The sequence below is a fragment of the Saccostrea cucullata genome, unplaced genomic scaffold, assembly GCF_032062105.1.
Source record: "Saccostrea cucullata isolate Sc308-1 unplaced genomic scaffold, CSIRO_AGI_Scuc_v1 ctg998, whole genome shotgun sequence".
Taxonomy (NCBI): domain Eukaryota; kingdom Metazoa; phylum Mollusca; class Bivalvia; order Ostreida; family Ostreidae; genus Saccostrea; species Saccostrea cuccullata.
In genome coordinates, this window is record NW_026925204.1 from 74,503 (window position 1) to 96,922 (window position 22,420).

At 32.0% G+C, this 22,420-nt stretch overlaps 2 protein-coding genes and 1 long non-coding RNA gene across 3 annotated transcripts; 2 read left to right on the top strand and 1 right to left on the bottom strand.

Moving 5' to 3' along the window:
• Positions 1-317: 317 nt before the first annotated feature.
• LOC134268346 (proteasome subunit beta type-4-like) lies at positions 318-14,375 on the bottom strand. The gene is made up of 7 exons (XM_062750585.1): positions 14,215-14,375; positions 7,031-7,237; positions 6,102-6,248; positions 5,503-5,584; positions 3,096-3,212; positions 2,641-2,729; positions 318-435 (listed from the first exon to the last, which is right to left on the bottom strand). Exons 1-7 carry the CDS (start codon positions 14,337-14,339, stop codon positions 423-425), a joined length of 780 nt encoding a protein of 259 aa, XP_062606569.1. The 5' UTR covers positions 14,340-14,375; the 3' UTR covers positions 318-422.
• Positions 8,990-11,229, top strand: LOC134268334 (uncharacterized). The gene is made up of 3 exons (XR_009992340.1): positions 8,990-9,338; positions 9,504-9,601; positions 9,904-11,229. It is a non-coding gene; the product is annotated as an uncharacterized LOC134268334 (long non-coding RNA).
• A 627-nt stretch (positions 14,376-15,002) lies between the features above and the next one.
• LOC134268330 (biogenesis of lysosome-related organelles complex 1 subunit 6-like) lies at positions 15,003-19,076 on the top strand. Its single transcript, XM_062750575.1, has 6 exons — positions 15,003-15,091; positions 15,250-15,278; positions 15,545-15,770; positions 17,746-17,833; positions 18,382-18,468; positions 18,923-19,076. The coding sequence occupies exons 1-6, from the start codon at positions 15,003-15,005 to the stop codon at positions 19,052-19,054; spliced, it is 651 nt and encodes a 216-aa protein (XP_062606559.1). The 3' UTR covers positions 19,055-19,076.
• The last annotated feature ends 3,344 nt before the right edge of the window (positions 19,077-22,420 follow it).

Below are 22,420 nucleotides of genomic sequence, written 5' to 3' on the forward strand. Positions count from 1 at the left end.
AAATATAAGGAATGTTTTTAAGTTTAGTGTAAATTATTGGTGTGTAAATCACACAGACTTGCACATCAGCGTTAGATCCCTAGAAATTCTAGTCAGGACTTTTAAAGAAGTTGTAATGAAATCTGTCATTCTGTGTTATCTTGTAACATCAACTTATCTGTCAGTCTACAGTGTTCCAAATATTCATAGAGTCATGGAGATTATAACAAAAACATATCCAATTACACGTAAGTCTTATGATAAGTAGTATGGAATATTTTATTCAATGAGAAATATGACACTTTTTTTTTAAATTATCTTAAAAAAAAATGTGACAGTTTTTGCTTATTTTGTTTTGAACATTTGTGTTAAATCTGTTTTAGTTCCTCTTCTTTACACATTTTTATACACATATTCACTATTTTAATTGTTCTGTCTCTTTATCATTCATAGCCCCTGCAAAACAAAGAAAACAATTCAAATAACACTTTATATTAGCAATAAACAGCTACAGATCCAATGGCTTTTTTAATACTATTGTTTGCAGCTGACTGTAAATTTTCACGTTTCGTCACGATCTTTTTCGTCAGATGCATCCAGCGTAAACAATTCATGTGATTGGTCAACTCAAATTATCAGCATTGATACGGAAATAGTCTATTGCACAAGCAACCAATCAGGGACAAGAAGAAAGTTCCAGTCGTAAAGCTTGCGGTTAGGAGGCGTGTATAATTTACCTTGAGTGCAGCTGTCAACTAGATCGTGACGTAACGTGAAACTTTACAGTCAGCTGCAAACAATAGTAGAAAAAAGTGCCGCGCCACAGCATGATACGCCCGTCAAAAAATTTCAATTTTCTTGAACAGTTTAGGTGCAAGAAAATCACGTCAACCTTAATGATTCTAAGATTTCAATGATTTGTCATTTATCCATCCCCTGTGATGTAGGCATCAATTATAATAAATATTACATCACTGATAGATTTCTGTGCTGGTTGTGTTAGACCTTGTCAAATGCCCATCATCAAATTAGTCTTAACAACTTAATCTATACCAAATTAATTTTGAAAAAAAAGGCTGGCCATCAAATGACATATGCTATAACTGACCAGCAGTTCTGTCTAATCCCCAAAGGGCTGCTTAATCAGAGCGACTGAGACAGCTAGCCTTCCTACATTGAATTCATTAATTAATCTTTAACTGGATGCTTGTCTACTCATTACTACCAAGAGATGAATGGGTCTGCACTATAATTTTTTTTAAAAACATATAAAATACTCTCAGATTTTTTTTTTTTTTTTTGGTTGAGATTTAATGTCCGACAGGTTTTAGTATGTAATTCATATGGACATGCTGATTCAACCCCACCCATAAAATTAGTTTTTTATTAATAATATTACATAATATCAGATTAGTCTATTATGCAATATCAATTACTTTTCATCAAATTCATTTCAAAACTTAAGCTAGTCAACAAGAGCTATTTTTAATCAAACAGGCTTACCCATTTGCCCAATTCTCAAGGGATATAGATAATGCCAATGCTCTGTCAATAGCTCCTGCACTCAAAACCCATTAATTTCTCTCTAATTTGACATGCAATTTTCTGTTATCAAAATTCTTCTTGACCAGTGCTTGATAATTACACTCATGGGAGACATGGGATTTCTCTAACATACATTATATTTGTTTTAGATTGCTGTCAAGTATATGCTTAAAAAAAATAACTGATTTAACACTTTTTTAATAAGAACAGTGCAATACTCTTACATTATTTGGGATGTGTAAATGAATAGTAAAAAGATACAGATTTTTTTTTAAAAAATTCACTTAAATTAAAGGTCACAGTGACCTTGAAATAGGTCGCGACACACCTTCTACCTAAGATGCATAAACTGGCCAAGTTTGATGATTGTAGGTCTTATGGTTTTCTAGTTATGGGCCGGAAAGGATTTTTCCATATTTGGCTATAACTTCTTAATTAAAGGTCAGAGCGACCTACTTTTTGTGGGACACACCTTCTACCCAAGATGCATCAGATGACAAAGTTTGGTAATCCTAGGCCTAGTAGTATTAAAGTTATGAGCCGGAAACGAAAAAGCTAACAGACAGACGGACAGACGGACGGACACGAAGCCTATAACATAATACGTCCCGTCTTAAGACGGGCGTATAAAAATCCCACCAAACTTTTTCAAATGCATATACCTTATTACACTTATACTGTGGTAAATACAGATACATTTTGCCATCAAATACTATAATCCAGTAAACTATTGAGTGGGTATAGTTAATTACTCAAACAAGAGAATAATAGGGCTGTTTTAACAAAATTCATGGAGGGCATCAAAAGTGTGAAATGGTAAAGGGTAAATATAGTAATCTGAATTGCGTAGATGCAAGATGTGTTCATTACTGAATACTGTAAATGTATTACACTTGGCTGTGTATTCTTTTTGGCAGTTTTGGCAAATAGAAACATATGCTTACTTTTAAGTACAATGCGATATGTCTTACACACACATGTATTCATGTGTAGAAACATTTAGAAATTCTCTCAATCAAATCTATGCTAACTTGTTCAAAAATCAATTTCCGCCAAATATCGAGTACACTTAATATAATACATTTACAAAAAATGATTTCAAAAGTGGACCCTTACTTGATCATGTGAGCTACTTCCCAGTTTGTTTCTGATACAATGGGAGATTTCACCATGGTGCCATCCTTTGTAATGATGACAACTTCATACTGAAAAACAAAACAGAGATCTTAGTCAAGGAGATGAGAGGAAAAATAAAGAGGGACAGAAAAATATTGAAAAGAATTAACTTTCAGCAGGAAATGACACTCAAGCATGCATTGTATGATTAATGAAAAATGTCATATGATGAAGAAAATTCATTCAAATAATTTTATATGGTTTTTGCATACATATATGTCAGTTTTTATATCAAATTTTATGAGTGAATTCATGTACTTATAAGTATTTACTCAAGAGTATATAATTATATAATGAATAGGATTTAATTGATCAAATCTTTATTGATATTTCTGTTAACAATTCAAAATCAATCAATATTAAGATCCATATCACCATGCTATCTTTGTGCATACCTTGTTAAGAGATCGGGCGTCCCTATAGTACAAAACTTTCATACACTCGTCTATTTTCTTCTCGGCCTCTGCTAGGGACATCTTAGGATTGGCTTCGTAAGCATCACGCAGTAGGGGCTACAACAGAGAGCAAGGTGTTGCTTTAAAAGAGAGTTAACAATTATCAATGTGTTTTATATATATATATAGAAAATCAGAAACTACTTTTGATGACAAATCAACAAAATTTTATCCCCGCAAAAATTTGTGCTACAGTATATATATAGTAAATCAGTTGTTCACAAAATTTCATTGGTTCAAAATCGAATGTTTTCAACTGTCTGTGGATTTCAGAAAAGAAATAAATGTATACTTATGGTAAAGATATACTGAAGAAGCACAATTTTTAGTGGGAGTAAAATTTTGTTGTTTTGTCATCTAAGAAGGTTTCATGGGCATTAAATTTTTGTTGTTTGGAAAGTAACCCTATTCTTTTTACAGTCACATGAAATACTTCTGGTTTTACAGTACATCTTTCAGAACATAAAACTGCTTCCAACCAAAAAATAGGCTTAAATGTAAATTAAATACTGAAAATATTTGACTATCATACCTTAAAAAAAATCTTGGTGTATAGAATACAAGAGGGTTTAGTTGTTTGTTTTTTTTTTATTTCAATGCTACATTAAGTCAAATTTTATCAAGACCAGAGATGCCAGATTTAACAGTCATTTTTGTTGTTAATATTCTTAACTCAACAGTACTGACATGAAAGAAGAAATCTTGAAAGATATCTGAAGGTTTTCAAGTATCTTAACCAAATTTTTAATAAGACTTCAACTTCATAAGAAAATCTGGATCAAAAAACAGTTTATTATCCATGGTATGGAACATCTGAAAAATTTTTTACATTGACAATATAGGTTTAAATATCTGAAAGTTTCAATATCAAAATATAATTTTTTTTCTCTTGCAAGAAACAAGCCTTAAAATTCTCTAAAAGCTGATGTTTTTATTTAAATCACAATAATATGATGTTTTTTTTTAATATAAGAGAAAAGATAATTTTAGGGTGAAAAGTATATACGGGTTATAACTATGTACAAAAAAGGTTAGGACATCTTTTACTTTGCCAAATCAATTATTTAACGGTTATGAATTTCTTTCCTCGGAATGCTTTTTAGCCCTCTTAACAGAAATCAAATTTTTGCATTTTTAATAAAATTTTAAACAATTGTTTGGGTTTTCAAGGTTTTGAAACTGTTAAGTATTGTACTAAAAGGCCGGGAAAAAATTCTTCTTTCTTTACCGGATGTGATGCCTATATTTCCTCAAAATGACTGATTTTCATTGCTAATGTTGGAAATTCTCAAAATAAAGAAAAAAAGAGCTGCAGATGCAAATGTACACTATATCACAACTCATCAGGCTCATGTGTTTCAATAGCATAAATAATAGGACCGGAAGTCCAAGAGTTTACACTACGCCAAGTTAGGAACATCTGAACAACAGGCAATTAAAAATGAAGAATATTTATTTCGCAGATAAAGACATTGATAAACCTAATGGGTGGTAAAGGACTGCGATGTAATTTACATAGCTGACTAGCATGTTTAGATTAAATGGTCGGAAGGGGGGTGTTTTATTTAAATGTTTCTGTTAAGAGGGCTAAACAATCAACTTTCGGTAATAAAATGAAAACCATTCAACCATTAAATAACTGATTTGGCAAAGTAAAAGTTTTAAACTTGTTTGGTATATAGTTATTTAATACTTTTCACCTAAAATAATTATGATGTTTATCTTTTACATCTTTGAGGGTGAAATAAGAGTTATTCCCCTTTAAAGAGAAGATTTACTAGAATAGTAAGAATACCATGTAAGATCTGTTTAATCAAGAGCTGTCATTGTTCTAAACTTATTTTGATGCTATGATAAAAATTTCAAGCCAACCTTTAATAAATATGCTCAAATCATGTCTATTGTTTAAATGCATATTTTGTGCAGAAAAGTTTTTCAAAAGAATAACTTAAACTTCAATACTCAAGAATATTTCTCTGTTAAATCTTTGTTCAAACAGACTTACTTGCCAAAATCTCTCAACCTCAAAAGATTTGAAAGTGTGTGATTTGTTTCCAGTAAAAAATGACCTTGAATCATTAATGTACTTTAAAAAAGGAAATATAAAATACATCTATATCTTTTTGCAAAGTGATAACACATGTACAACAGTGACATAGGCTAAGCATCTTTTTTAAGAGTGGGGCGCCAACCATAGGAAAAAATGTTCAACTCACCTGAAAAGAAACTTGAAAAGTAAAAAAAAAAGGGGGGGGAATGTCCATCCCACCCTCTCCCCACCCCCGATTCAAAGTCCCTGCACAATAACTATGAAAAATTTAGGTTATTTTTAGGAGTGACATCTTACCACTGCAAGATATGCCCCAAATCCACAGGCAATCGTTGGATCATTGAAAGCTATTCCAATCTTGTCTATATAACCTAGAAACCTGAAAAAGAAATAAGAAAACAAACAAATGCAAAATTTGACTGTAGTTACATTGACAGTTGTACATGATTTTTAATTTTACAGGAATACAAAAAGAAAGTACACTGTATTGAAAATTAAAACTGTGAATTTTAGCTACCACACAGTTGTCATATTTACTTATAAATAACTAATAATAAAATGCAACTTAACCATGCATAACAATTAGTGCTATAGAATATTTTTATTTGAAAGTGTTCCATAGAAAGTTAAACAATTCTGAATGCATATATATAATCCATATCCCCTCCCCCTTCCTTTCCATGCATTCTTAAAGTTCTCCATCTTGTACCCTCCTCCTGCCTAACCATTTCTTCCCTTCTCATCCTTTCCACCCAAACTTACAGTCCTATGTTTCATTCACCATCCCTTCCCATCTCTTCCCCCTCCAAAACTTACAGTGCACACTCTTGTGATCCTCTTGTGATCTACATCCCTTTCATTGATTCCCCTCCCCCCCCCAAAAAAAAAAAACTTACGGTTCTCCATCTTGTAATCCACCCACAACAAATGTGTTCCACAGTGGGTTAAAGTTAGACCTCCTGTTGTACAGGACTCGGGTCATCCAGGAGAAGAGACTTTTAGGTGTGTACTGGAATCCGTCATTTAAACACTCCTCGTCTATACTGTAAAACAGAAATTGTCAAGTACTAATCTCACTGTACTCTCAAAATATTGGTTTTATACCATAAAACAAGGTTTTCTTATGCTGATAATTTACAGCATTTCTCTTACATGTATTTTCAATTAAACTCTTCATTTTTTTAACACTTATTATAGTATTCAATCCAGACCAGGGAAAACAGAATTACTGGCTAATAACATTACTCTTAACCAACTTTTATTCCCGATGACTTTAATTCACAATTAACCAGGAATAAACTAGTGTGCGATGATTAATTTTCACAATCTAGCCTTTTAGGATCTGTTGTTAATAGACACAAACACTTTAAGGACCTGTTCGCGGCAAGAAATATTCGCAATGAAGAGGATCTCGCCAACTTCACAAATGTTTCTCACTCTGGAATAAAAGTTGGTTTTCAGTAATTTATTCTAAACATATTCAACGTGACTCTTGCAACTTTTTTAAAGAGAAATAAATTCATGCATGTGCATTCATCTTGTTACTTCATCAAACAAAAACTGCCAAGACACTGGTTAAATGTGTATGTAAATTTCATTTTCAATATGTTGAAACCTTTCATTTTTTTCCCTCTCAGATCTAAAGTGTACATTGTATCTACAAGGAATAATATCTTTTGGAAAAATTAAAACAATTATTTTTTTTCATTTATAAATTTTATTATCAATATGGTGAAAACTCTAATTTTTTCCCTCTCAGATCGTAAGTGTACATTGTACATGTAATTATTATTTTTTTTACTGATTTCATAACTTTCGTACTTACACTCTTTGTTCAATAATGGATTTCATGAACTGAAAATCAGCATAATCCCCACTTATACCCAGGGCTGTGGTATCATTAACTTTCAATACACGAGAGAGATTCCTGTAGCGAGCCATGGAACCATACGATCCCAACATATCAGCTGCGATTATAACACCCCCATCAAAACACAGTCCAAGGACGGAGGTACCAGTTACTGTAGGAGCTCTGAAATAAATAATATTTGAAAAATTACCATTTATATGATGGCTGGAAAATCTTAATGGTTATTGTTTTGCCCCAAAAGGCTTTAAAAGCATCAGTAAGAAAGTACAGTTGAACTTTGGTATCAATGGGACCGAGAAAAAACTTCGAGATATCCAAGGATTCAAGATATCCAGGGTAAAATACTTCAAGAATATGTGATTGAGACAACAAGATCACTTCGATATATCCATGCTATTTTAAACATCTGTGTTTGAAATACCCCCAAGTTCAATTGTACTGCTAAGTAAAACTGGCATATGATGATATGTTGTTTTATTGTTAACTACATGTGTACATGTATAATGCTCTGCCTTTGATCTTCAAATTGTTTGGTGTAAAACTAAAATATTCCTCTCACAAATATTTCACTGATACACATGTATGGAGATGCCACCAATTGTCAGAACAGGGTTTGACACTTACATTTTTAGGCTTTGGTCTAAAAATTTAGGCTTTAGGCTTTGGCCAGACTAGTGCTTCTTTAGGTTTACTAGTCCGCGGGCCATTTTATGACTCCGTCGCAAAATATCAGTAAATAAATAGAAAAATTTTCAATATACTTTTTATACCTATTTTGAAATAATCAAAGCATTTGCGTGAAATGTTTTATACCAAGATTCGTTGAAATCATGTAATCAGGAACTACGATCGTATTCCCGATCTCTTTTGTTTTTCTCATCCAAACGTCCGACATCTTTCTTTATGTGTCATACTAAATCATGATTGCTAAAATGTTTTATTTCAAACCAATAAGTCCTAAAATTAAGCAATGAATTGACTCAGAAATACCTAACTTCCCGCCAAGAAGCTAGAAAGCTAAAAATACATATGGGGTTTTCCAGTGAAAAGTTGTCGATAATTGAACATCGGTAGATTCTTTATTTTTTTTCCAGAAAACTTTATCAGTCCATTCGGACTTATTAGCCACAAATTTTATTAGTCAGAATGAAAATGTATTAGTCTGAGACTAACAGACTAACGTTGATGACGAACCCTGTCAGAAGAGGGTGTTTAACTTATCAATTCAGGAATTTTTTTTTTAAACATGTTAAATGAAGAAAAATAACATCCTTTAAATTAATACATCATAGGTTTGCATCAATTACCAAAAGATAATTCATAAACTAAAACAAAACATAGAGGAGTCATACTGTATCAATTTGATGATAAAACACAGGGGTTAAACTTAACGCTCACCCACTCGCAAATTGCGAGTAAAAATTGATGTGGGCTCATAAAATTTATAAGTTACTCGCCCACGTGGCGAATAAAAATTCTGCAGGGGCCGAATTCATTCCCAGTCCCCTTACTGAAAAACAGACATTTTATGCAGGTTTTTGATTTAAAACTACAGAAAAATGAAATAAATCACAGCAGCATGGTCCTATTGTTCGTAAATATCCTTCATCTTTTCCATTTAAAGTACTACATGATTTGTGAAATTCCCTAAAATGATAGTCTTTTTTTTTATAATCTGAATTTCCTCCAACCTCCGTAAATGGTTGATACGTGAGAGATATACAATTTTAATAACTCCCAACTACTCAGTCATATGAATAGTAACCCTTACCAAAATGAAATGTTTGCTGCAAGTTTGCGGCAAGCTTGCAGCAAGTTTGCGGCAAACAAATCTATGTACCAGAACAGTATGCCAGAAGTGTGCAGTAAATGCAGCTAGCAGCACACAGTATGCCACTTGCGGTTCATTGTGTGCTGCTAGTGGCACATATGTACTTCTAGCGGCACATTAAATGATCTAATGCACATATGTGCCAGAAGTATGCCACAATTTTCCCTTAGATGCCTTTTATATAAATAGTGTGCCAGAAGTGTACCAGAAATGTTTCTTTTAACCAACAAAATCACTGTGTGCCAAAAGTGTGCCATAAAGACCTTTAGGAACGACTTGTCTGTTGTGTTACAGACCTATCTAAGAACGGCTTATCAGTTCACATCCGGTTTGGAAGTTTGCGCCAATTTTTAAACCACCTGGGTCATGACTCATGACAAGAACAAAGAGAAAGGAGAAAACAGCAACATAGACCTTGGATAAAGAGAGAATGTGAGTATTTTAAAAAAAATTGTATAACACTGATGTCTTTTTAACATAGAAATAAGACTTGACTGTATTTGCTGAGCCAGTTAGAATTTTTACAGTACTTGTTCATAACAAATTGGGTCGATATATTACATGTATATGTTTTTATTTTTTGTTCTATATATCCAGATGGACTGATGATGAATCAGTAAATCCTCAACAAAGAATAGATCAAAAGGGCATTTATCTGCAGGAAAGGATTCTGCTAACTAAAATATGGACTAAAAGTAAGTAAGCACAATTAAGAATTAGGTCCATATTCAAATGTTTATATGTCATATAAACAAATGATTAAATACACTTTACATTCTATAATTTGTCAGAGAAGCATGTAGTTTTATTTAACAAAGTGTTGTTTTTGAATTGTTTGTCAATCTATCCTGAATTGCCATTTAATATGATTTTAATGCATACAAAACAAGATACAAATGTGGTATCTCTAGGTCAAAATTAGGTTTAATTCATTGCTTAAATAAATATTGGTTTCAATGACTGCAATGTGAGTAATTTCTCTCTATCTTTTTAACAGGTACTTGCATAATGTTGGAAAGGAAGCCCCCCCCCACCCCCCCCACCCCCAATCATGAAAAGTTAGTTGAAATGTCAGAGTGAATTTGAAGTACATGTACCAAGAATATTCCTATCAAATGTATCGCCCACATGGTTAGAGCGTCTGCCCTTGAGTCACGAAGTAAGGAGTTGAATTCCACTGTGGATCCTTCGGATAAGACTGTATAAACTGAGGTCCCATGTTGCAGTAGGTGATGATAAAAAAAGATCCTCCCTGTTCAATGGCTCTGAGTGCCAATTAATGTAGTGTAGGACAAAATTTGCAGCTCTCCCACGGCAGATGTTGGCATCTCCATATAAGTGAAAAATTCTCATGAGGGACTTTAAACAATATACAATCAATCAATTAATGGGAAATGCAACGGATAAGGACACTCTTTCAACATGACATGGATTCTTCAAGGGGATTATGTTGTTGTTTTTTTTAAAAGTGATAGAATCAAGACACTGAACAAATTGTCGCCTTTACTGTGTAAATAATATTGTGAGATTTAATTTGTCAAAATACCTTATATGTTTTTATTCATATTGTGCAGCACTATTACTTTGATACGTGCAGTTGAAATTCATTGTAAGAGGTGAATCTTTTCTTTGATGTAAAATGTTTTGTGATTGTTGTTAACTACAAATCCTCTATTTATTTTGCATAATGACCAATGTAAATTTGTGCCATTATATTACTCAAAGGTTGCTAATTTATTTTTTTTAAATCTGTTTCTTTCTCTATCTGATGTATACAGTGTAACTGTTCAATCAACAGATTTTGTTCTTGTACTGTGCAAGTTTTTTTTAAACATTAATATTATAGTTAGTGTTATATATACATGTACTTGGTACCTTTTTATCTTGAAATTTTCATAAATAATTTTTAAAATGGCTTGAATGTTCTTTTTTTTATAGTACATGTATTACATGTTGCTGTCATGTTTAATCACTTTCTTTTAAAATTAATTTGTTAAGGTTAGGTATATTAACTTATGGAATTGTATATGCCAGAAATGTGCCACAAGTGTGTGCCACAAATTTGCAGTTAACTATATGCCAGAAATGTGCCGCAAGTGTGTGCCACAAACTTGCAGTAAACTATATGCCAGAAATATGCCACAAGTGTGTGCCACAAATGTGCCAGAACTTTGCCGCAAATATGCCGCAAACTGTGTGCCAGAAAAAAATTTGCATACGAAAAATCTATTTGTGGCAAGTTTGCCGCAAATATTTGCCGCAAAGTTGCGGCAACTTTGCAGTAAACTTGCTGCAACTATGTGCCAGAAGGCTTTTATTTTGGTAAGGGAAGTGTTTTAACTTATTTCAGATATGCTGTTATTAAAATATTAACATAGAAAATCTTATTGTGTCATTGTCAATTTATCGCTTGAAGAAGCAAATTCATGTACCAGGGCTACGTATTTACTATAATACATGTATTACCATGTAAAAAAAAAATGATAGTAAAAGTGTTGACTGAAAACAATTTTATTTCCTTTGATTAAATATTTATATGACATCCTGATTTTTATAAAGTATAAAGAACTCCAATTTTAAACAGATGAATTTATATATGTATTTCATTTGTATCTACTTTTTGTCCCAGTATCTATAAAAGGCATTTTAAAAAAATCAGAGAGACTGTGGGCTAACAAATTAAGCAGTGGGCTCCTAAATTTTAAAATGTCAGGAGCCCACATGGCTCTTGGAAATTTCAGTTAAGTTTAAACCATGAAACATACTATTTGCAGAAGACTTTATCTCCTACATTCCACTGCCTTTTGGACATATAAATTTATAAAACTGAGAGTTGTGCAAATTCAACATAAGTCCATATAACACAGAGCGGCCTGCCTAATTGAAGACCTACAGGTAATTGAAGACCTACAGAAGACCTACGGAAGACCTACAAAAATGGGGGATATATTCAGCAAAACTGATATGATATTCTAATTTAGCATGGCCTAAATATGTAAACTACACAAAAAAAAATTATAAAAAGAAGTTTTAAAGTGTATTTTTTAAGCTCGGTAAGGGGAACTATTTCTTCTCTTAGACGACCTACGGCAAGAACGATAACTCTGGATGACTTGTCTTGTAAACAACAACACGCTCATTTATATTGTGAAGTTTATAGGAAGAATCAGTATAAGACAAAATAAAAAAAAAAATGCAAATGATTTTGTTGAGTTTTTTTAATTATGAATTATGATAAAGAAATCAGCTGGATGATGAATTTTGATGAAGTTAAAAATATAAATAATTATCATGATTATTTCATTTATCAAATTAATATTCTACTTGAAATCTATAGTTAATATTTAATAAATAGTGTAATTTTTTTAAATATGTTTTATGGGATAATTATTGAATATTCAAGTTCAAATTATTGATATGTGTGCTGTGGATTTGTCTCAATTAACCAATATTACTCTGTACTAAGGGCTTCGATCTTCACTAATTTGTTGTATACACACTCCGGCAGTCACCCTGAGGATTTATCCATGTTTTGATTGCAATTATCAACACACCCCACTTGCTCTGATGAATGTTAATTTGCAGTCAACAGAGCAAAGATATAAAAAAAATATTTATTTTATATCTTAAAAATGCTAGCAAGAATAAACAAATAAAATTAATGTGCATTTATTCAGAATATAACTTAATAAAATGAATTACGTTTTGAATTTTTTTTTAATATTCAAAATGGTCATCTTTTTTCAATATAACACATTTATATAACATTCACGAGGAATATTTAATAACTTAATTAAATGTATATTTCCAGATAACATGCTGTAAGCCAAGAAATAGGCACTATAATATAAAACATAAGGTTTTATTTCTTTTACATTTTGAGCTAAAATATATATGTACATTATATCAATCTTGAAGATACCAGGCCCTGGGATCATGAAACAGACTTAGACTTCATTCAAAATTTTAATTATCTATAAAATCTTTAAAACTTGTTAAAAGAAACTCATAATTTGCAAACAACAGCAGACTGATGATTCAAAATCGGAAGGCATTTTCATTTTGGACTGTTTGACCTCTTAAAAAATTCAGCATCTAAGTCATTTTTGACTTAAGCTTAAGATGCTTCATGATCCTGGGGCCTGGTATATCATTCAATAATTAAATTAAAAGAAAATACACACTTTTTAAAATTGAATAAAATAATCAACATGCATGTTATCATAAAAATGCATGCATATTTTAAAAAAAAATTATGATGATGCTTTGACTCGGGGGAAATAAGATTTTGAAAGTGATTATGTCTGTATTCTTTTTGAAAATTTACTTCAAATTCTTTTAACTGCAATTTTGAAATTTTCATTCTCTACATAAATGCAAATCTTATAAAAATTTCCAGATGTTATAAATGACATTACTAGGTATTTTTAATAACAAGAACACAAATCATTCTATCACAATGAATTTTTATTATTTATCAAACCTGAACTAAATATTATACTGATTTATTTATAAACACATATAAAATACTAAATATAACGTATATACAAGTGTATGTATTTATAATGATTTTATGATTGACATATGATGGTATTATAAATTATATACAGTGTTTACAATTTTAATGATTTTAATAACTATTTTAACAAAATAGAATTGTATCTGACTGAATATTGCATTTTATTTTTTTTTTATCTTTGATTTATGTATATAAAGTATCTCCAATAATTTTTTTTCGTCCTTTAATATTATTTTTTAATTACATTTTTATGATAATTACATTTTCTTGATATGTTTTGGTGAACAGCTGATTTGTTATTTACGCGAGTTATCGTTCTTGCTGTAGGTCTTCTGAGAGAAGAAATAGTTCCCATTACCGAGCTTAAAAAATACACTTTAAAACTTCTTTTTATAAAACTTTTTTGTGTATTTTATATATTTAGGATATGCTTAATCAGAATATCATATCAGTTTTGCTGTATATATCCCCCATTTTTGTAGGTCTTCCGTAGGTCTTCTGTAGGTCTTCAATTACCCGTAGGTCTTCAATTAGGCATATAAAAGCATTCCGAAATTCCTCTGTCGAGCATGTTTTTGAACTGCTAAAATTTACTTGTTCAAAAAATATTTCAGAAAAACAATAATCATAAAGAATATCAAGTGAAATGAATAAAAAGCATATTGAATTGTTTTATATAAATCTAATATACCAAAAAAACGATTTAGCAAATTGGCTCAAATGAATCAGCAAATTATGGATATTACATTAAAATAAAACTGTAGGACTACAGAATGACAGAATACATACAATGTTCTTTTAGATGCTCCAACCTGTGCGGCTGGTTTTGTATCCAAACGACCAGGGAAATTGTAGTATGAACCTGGTTGTGGACCATTTCTCCAAAGCTCTGTTGAAATAAGCGAGGTCTCCATTTTTTCTTTCTTTTTTTCACCGAACCTCGAACCCGATTTTTTCTAATCGGGCTCGAGAGTCTTGATAATTTAGTCGGTTATCCTCTAAATTATTCTCCATTTAAAAGACGAGTCTAGAGGTGTTCCTCATAAGGGGTGTATACAGAAAATGTTATGGTTTGTATGAAATATTTTTTTCAATATCTTAACTTTTAGTAAATGTCATAAAACTGTAGAAAAGGATAATAAACACAGACATAAACTCAATCAGTGTATTGATGTTTTAGGCCCCTACGCCTCATACTTTTTAGGTGAATGACATTTTGAGATAGCAAACACAGATGATCACAAAAGTGAAAAACAAGAATTTTTATTTGTCACAGAATTTTGCAGAATAGATAAGTGACCAGTGACTTCGTTCAAAGAAGGCAAAGATGTCAGAGGCATCAGATAGAGAAAAGAATGATTCTACAGAGACAAGTGAAACTGGTAACAATTCTAATCAGATAAGACAAGTAGACAGTTAAATAGGCCTAGTGATATATATTTTGCTTATCACTTAGAGCTATCCCCCCCCCACCCCAGTGATTAGAGCATCTGCTTTAGTTTTTCAGAGTCAGTGAAGAGTTGATCCTTACTTCGCGGGTTCGAATCCCTTTGTGGGACGTAGAGTGTGGTCCTTTGATGAGACTGTATAAATTACCGAAGTCCTGTGTCACAGTAGGTGCTGGCACGAAAAAGATCCCTCACTGCTCATTGGCCATAAGTGTTGGGTATAGCACAGAATTCGCAGCTCTTTACTGCCAAGTTATAGCATCTGCATATGAGTGATAGAAATAAGATTCTCGAGAGGGGCATTAAACAACATACAAACAACAAATTGTCAGAGTTCATGATCACTTATATTATGTTAATAATTAAATTTTGTTAGTGAAATATACTGCCCATTGGAGGTAGCAGGTAGGTCCATGGTTCAAAGAATTTCTGTAAAGACCTGATTTACATTAATTTGGAATTCTCAAAGCTCTCTAAACCAAGTTGATTCCCTAAATGTCATTGTCTATGAATTTCAAAGGATATTAAGCTGGATGATGACAACATTGTCAAGAATGCATGACTGTAAACAATTTTTAATAGTGTAAACCATTTTTATAGACTTTTTCTTTAAATCACGAATTTATATCATTATATTTGCTCAAACAATTTGTATCTTCTCTGTTTACAAGAAAATGTTGATCCTATAGAAAGTGAAAATCAGACAACAGATTCCAAAACCTCTGAAAATGTGGAGCAAGAGGTGGATCTGAAAGTAAATGAAAACTCAGAAGTGGATCCAGAGGATGATGGAAATACCAGTGTTGATCCATCAGTGGTGGAGAAGCTGTCATTAGGATTACTGGAGATTTGTCTGCCTCCTTTACAGAAATCCAAAAGCTCACTTGATGACCTTCTGTAAGTTAAATAATTTTAAAAAATGTTTTATATGTTTGACATCTTGGTCCCAGTTTGTAATTTTTTCAGTCTCCTTTAAACTGAAAGAATAATGACACACACCCAGGATCTTCCCTGTATCACTTATAGGACAACAAATACTGTTACAGTATACATTTGAAAGGAAAGGATTCTCAGAAATGCAGTGTTCTATACTGGGAGTTAACCTGGTTCCCTTGAATATCCAGTCAGGTGATATAATACTAGCTGAACTATTTGGCCACTGGCAATCAAAGTCACCTGACTGCCACATTTGTTCCTTCTCAAATGTTATTTTCAAAGACCCAAACTTCAATTTTTCTTTTGCTGGCCTCCAACTTTCGAGATTTTTACCCACGTGTCCCAACTGGAGTTCAACTCCCGGTTCAGTCATACATTTTCACTTTTCCTGTTACATGTACATAGTTTGGTACCATTGATCCACAGACATTTGTCCAAGTGCCTGTGCATTGACAACCCTTTGCCTGAATTTTCAGGCTGAACAGTGCTGCCAGGGGCAAATAAGAACTTTTGTTGTGATTTCAAGGGCAAAGACAATTTAAGGAAGGAGAGATGTAATGATTGGGCTATGGAAATCAGCTGGGTAGCTCATTTGATAGAGCACCTGAGTTAGCGATGCAGGGGCCCTCACTCTCACTCATGGATCATGAATCCAAGTTCAGCCAAACATTTTCTCCATGCCTATAACACAATCAAGCTTTGTTATTATATATATATATATATATATATATATATATATATATATATATATATATATATATATATATATATATATATATATATATATATATATAATACAATATTTATTAAAGTCATAATTATAAAAATACATTATGGTATCAATGTTTTAAATCTTTAATTACTGTGAAATCACTAATTTTCGTGGGGGTTTAATTTTCATGGTTTTCAAGGTATGAAGAAACCGATGAATTTCTATCCCCCACGGAATGCAATTTTCCACATATATTACTTCTAATCAATTCTTCAACCACGAAACCAAATCCCCATGAACCAAACTATTTTCTTCAAACCTCGAAAATTTGACCCCTCGAAAATATGTGATTTTACAGTATTTAATTCAAAGATTCACTCTTCCTGATACATCTGTAAATAATTTGTATACAGGCAAATTTTCACCTCCATTTTATATTTGATCCTTTCACCCTAGACACAAGTGGGCAAATTTAAGATGGGACGAATTCAAAGACCACAGTATAATATATTTAAGGAATCACTGTCTAGTTTTGAGAGTATGCCAGGGCATCAACAATAGTGGGAAACATGGGATAATTTGCATAACGGGCGAAGCCCGTTATGCTAAAATTATCACATGTTTCCCACTATTGCCTATGACTGCATACTCTCAAAAAGACAGTGATTCCTTATATTTCCATTTCATTGTGAAATAAAATTGTAGACTTAGACATTAAAAATGCAGACTAATAGATTTAATTACACGAGGACTTCCATCCCAATTTCAATAGGCCTCGCCGATTGACCTCAAACACAACGGCAGCCGCACGAGATTTACATGCATATTTGGCCTCCTTAGCGTCAGACTCAGAGACAGATGCGCACAAGATTTGCATGCATACTAGGCTTCCTTAGCTCCTGACCTATCGACCTGCCTAATTTACATTCCGGCAGAATTATCAGGAAATCAACTCCGCTTACTTTCAAAGGGTTATCATAGAGAAAAAAATTAGAAATGGAAATACATGTATATATATATATATCTATATCTTATACAGAACTGTGGCTGGGTGAATTTAAAACTGGGCAAACTTGTTTGCAAAAGTGAATGGGCAAAAATAACATTGGGTGAAAATAACCCTTTATACAGTAAGTTAAATGAATGTGGCAAAAGAATAAATAAAAATCACAGTTTCTCTACCAACTGTTTGACATGCTTTAATGTTTTTTGTCCTTTACTCAGACAAAACCAGCAGTTCATGGTAGAGTCGGTACAACAGGAGAATGCTAAGTTTACAGATTGTCAAGACATGGAGGAAATCACTAAAACGGTAAGCTGTTTTTAATTTTTATCATAAAGGAACTTGGAATCTTTGAAATGTTATTCTGCCAAGTACTGTTTGTGAAAACGCAGTGTGACAGTTGTTGAATTCCATGTTATAGACACAGGGTTGTCAAGTGAAACCTCATTGTCTAAAACTTTACTTACTACAACTGATAAAAAAACCAAAAAAAACTGATATGTATTTGAGATTGAGGCTAAATATATGCATAAAGATGTTTTTGAGACTTCAACTTATTTTGCATTATCCAGCTTGATATTTGAGTTGAGATACCCTTGCTCAACTGTGTTATTCCAGACAATTTAAATTTACAAAAATCTATTAATCTTGTCAGCTTTTATAATTTAATAATTGCTCTTTGCACTTTCAAAAAAAAAAAAAAAAGGTAAATTCACAGTACATGTTTATGGCATATGATGTTGGATTTATACTTGTACATAATATACATGCAAATTCCAATTTCATAAAAAAATTACTATTAATAAATTAATTGAATGCAGTTGATTTGTTTTATGTCTTATAAATATTTTTTGTAGATGGCCCAGGCAAAGAAATACCACACAAAGCTGATCAACCTCAAGAAAGAGATGAATGCTTTGTCTGAGAAAGCTGCCAAGCTAAAGGTAAGTAAAAAAAAAAATAAACTAAAAAATATCTAATTAAGATAACTTGATGATCATAGATTTATAGGGTAAGTTGCTTGTTAATGTGTGTTTATTTGTGAATGCTAAATAAAGCAATTTAAAAAACCAAATTAACCATGCACTGCTACATGAAGACATACAAGAAGCATACAATTGGAAAAAAACGAATATCACATGACTGTGTGAAAAGTCTTTGCTATAAATCAGGTTAAATTTTGGCTTAAAGCTTGAACTAGATTCCTTATAATATTTTAGGAGGTTTATTTTGCATCTAGCATGGTATATGTCATTTGTTGAATAAATTTTAATATCTAAAATTCTATCTTACAATGATTTAATTTTTTGAAGATAATTATGTAATTATAATGTTTTCAATCTAAATTTGTTATCAATTATGAAATATGATTTTTATTTTCATATATTAAAATAATAGAGGCGAGCTGTGAAGATTCAGCAGCAAAAACAGAAGGAGGATCTACAAAAAGTTCATCAGAAGGAGCGTGAACAAGAGAGAGAGAAAATGTTAGAGGCCAAAGTCGTTAAAAAGCCCCCATCTACATCATAGCATCATCAAAAAACATCTTTGACATGATAACTACATGACACATGTTAAACAAAATAAGTCTGAGGTGGATCTATACATGTGCCATCAAACACCCCAATGTATTATCTAGTCAATGTCAGATACTTACAGTGTATGCCCCTATTCACACTGAGACTTTACTTTTGAATTAAACTTAAGTTTACTGCAAATTTATGTTTTACTGTGTTCCCATGGAGAACAAAATGCAAAATTTTAATTAGTTTAATTTGAATTTATTTAGTTTGCTGTGAATTATGTTAATTTGAAAAAAAACCTTAATGTGAACGCTGTTAAACATGTTAAAGCGAAGCTTATTCAAATTCAACTATGACGCAATTGCATGCCTAATGGCAGATGCCAACAAATTCATGTCCACCACAAAATGTTAACATACATACACATGTAACTACTCAACAATTCTTCATCCATGAATTCCAATCCCCATGAATCTAGAGGTTTTTCTCAAACCACGAAAATTTGAGCCCACTAAAATATGTGATTTTATTGTATTTTACATATCAGTGCTATGGTATAAGTATCTGCGCTATTAAAAGTATTTTTGAGTTTAAAAAAAACGGGGGAAATAATATGTTGTATGTTAATCCTTTACGTGTGTGGAGTCAATACAATATTACCGTATAATCCCTATTTACCGCCCCTGCCCCTATAAGTGCCCCATTAGGTCTTTTTCAGTTGTCAGGAAATAAGGACGCCCTGTACAGTGATTAAAAGCACCTAGAATCGTATCAAAAGTCAGCCAAAATTTTAAGAAAGTGAAAATGAAACTTGTCTATTATCCAATTTCTCAGCGAAAAATGAATCTATTAGCATAATTTTGGTGGATTATCTTCACTTAAAGTAAAGTAATACATTATTATAATGGTTCTTTGTATTTTTTTTTTTCAAAAGATTTTTTGAAGTTAAAATATGACATTAAATATTATAAAGAGAATCTTCCGCAATTTTAACTTCAAGGTGTTGGTCTCCAGCTTTTCTTTGTTTTGTATTATAAAGAGAATAGCAAAATAAACGCCCCCTTTTCGCAATTTTCTAAGCGCCCGGGTCGGTTTATAGGGATTATACGGTATGTCAAATGGATTTGCTCTGCATTTGTGAGCCTAATCATTGTAGAAATAAAATTTTAATTGGCATTAGTTAACTTCACATATGTACATGTAAGTGCAATTTAATTTGCATTAATTTAATTCACATTATTTTATTTCACATTAATTTAAACTCTCCATGTGAACAATGCATAAGTACTAAAAAAAATTAAAAGGAATATGAGAAAAATATATCTGTAAGTAAATTAAAAATGTTCATATGTGTAATTTTATTATGATATATCTACACAATAGCATTGGGGGCGATAGTTATGTGCTTGTGAGTATGAGAGTGAGTGGGCATGTGCGAAACAAGGGTGATTACATGTACAGTTTATACGGAATGTTAGACCCAACTGTGAAAAGCAGTTGTATTTTAATGGAAGTTGGACATACTAGAAATCATATGATTAATATTTATTTAGCATGAGTTACATGTATATGCACTCTATTACTCAATCATATATCATGTTCATCGTGAAATGAAACAAAAATTGATGAATACCAGTAATGAAAGTGAATGCTTTATACATGTACATGTAACAGCATACTGTATATGTATTTTTCTTGGTTGTTTTTGAATCAATTTATGTGGCAATTTTTAGGGACTTTGAACTTATAGGTTTGTAGGAAATTAATTTCTTGGGTGAAAGTCTCATAAAAGACCATTTAAATCAATATTTTAGAAGGTAGTGAATTTGTGGGTAGAGGGCACTGACACAAGATGACATTCCCCATCGCTTTGAGAAAGTAAAAATATTCTTCAGTTTTGTGAAATGGGACAGTGAATTATGGATTTTATTTGTTTTGTAAATGGTTTGTTTTTGTTGATTAAAATTTGTCTGCATTGTACAAGAGCAGAAACAATGAATGCTAAGATTATTTTTTACACCATTTTTTATTCTGTTCAAAATACATGTAGTCTAAATTTGTATTTTTTTAGTGGGGACATATTGAATTCTTTTATTAGTGTTTTTGTATTGCATTAATTAAATATGGAATATAAATATATATGAAAATAAATGACAGTGACGTAATCATGTTTTGTTTCCTCACTATGAAAGACCATCTAAGTCTTTTTGGTTATGTAATATTTTATGAGGTCATCATTTTCAATTTTGTTGGTTCATTCAAAAGGACAGTCCGTTGAACAGGAATCGAACAATCCCTGCATTGTGTTTCAATGGTACTTGAACCACATAAAGCCACTCAGACCAACACTTCCGGTCCAGTATATCTTCCGATGCCAAATACCTTACTTTATTGTTACAAATACGAACTCTAAATATAATTTGTACATGTTATTACAAATCAAGAGAAGGCACTGATGCGGCCCTTAGAAGCTTATGCACAGTCATGTTTTTAAAATTATGTGTTTTGTAAATGGTTTGTTTTTGTGGACAGATGAAATGTTTTTCAAAGTGGATGGCGAAGGAGAGAATTTGATTTAAAATTCATGACAAAACAGGGGGGTGGTGAATACTAGAATTTTCCTTAATTTTGTTTACGTGTATGCAAAATTTTTTTGATCATTAAAAGTATAAACAGCTTGAAAAATATAAATATATATAAGAAACATTTTCATAAATATTTTTATTTCAGAGATTTTTTTCTTCACATTATAAAATAATTGAACCATATCAAAGGTTGGACAGGATATAGCACTTTGTTCTTGAGCTTGAGATGAAAGATACCACAGAGTCTGACACATCTGTTTCATATTTGAATATTTTACTTGAAAAAGAATAAACATTAATGTTAATCTAACAACCAAGATCTATGATAAACGTGACTACTGTATCTTTTCTATCGTCAACTTCTCTCACTTGTGCAGCAATATACCTTCACTGGCTTCATCACCTACATACGGAGTTAATATATCTAAGTTGATTCGATACTCAAGAGCATGCTGTACGTATGAACGATTTCTAAAACGAGGTAAATTATTGACAAACAAGTTGATGAAACAAGAATTTCAGCAGTCTCGTTTAAAGTCAGCATTTCGTAAGTTCTATGGTCGATACAATGGCCTTGTGAGCAAATACAATTTATCATTGAGTCAAATGCTGCTGACTGACGTTTTTCATACCAATTGTTAGTGCATTGTTTAAACACTGAATTGACGACGGATTTTTCCGTGATTTCCCAATCATGACAAGGAGCACACCGCGGGTGTAACCGATCGGCATGGGATGCTCACTCCTCCATTCCACCTGATCCCACCTCCAATGTTAACGAGGTCTGT

Coding starts and splice junctions, on each gene's coding strand:
- LOC134268346 (XM_062750585.1), bottom strand. CDS start 14,339: ATGGAGACCTCGCTTATTTCAACAGAGCTTTGGAGAAATGGTCCACAA. Junction 3,213..5,502: donor TTGGGGCATATCTTGCAGTG/GTAAGATGTCAC, acceptor TCTCTGTTGTAG/CCCCTACTGCGTGATGCTTA. Junction 2,730..3,095: donor ACGCCCGATCTCTTAACAAG/GTATGCACAAAG, acceptor TTTGTTTTTCAG/TATGAAGTTGTCATCATTAC.
- LOC134268330 (XM_062750575.1), top strand. CDS start 15,003: ATGAGACTGTATAAATTACCGAAGTCCTGTGTCACAGTAGGTGCTGGC. Junction 15,092..15,249: donor TCATTGGCCATAAGTGTTGG/GTATAGCACAGA, acceptor AAATTTTGTTAG/TGAAATATACTGCCCATTGG. Junction 17,834..18,381: donor TGGAGGAAATCACTAAAACG/GTAAGCTGTTTT, acceptor TATTTTTTGTAG/ATGGCCCAGGCAAAGAAATA.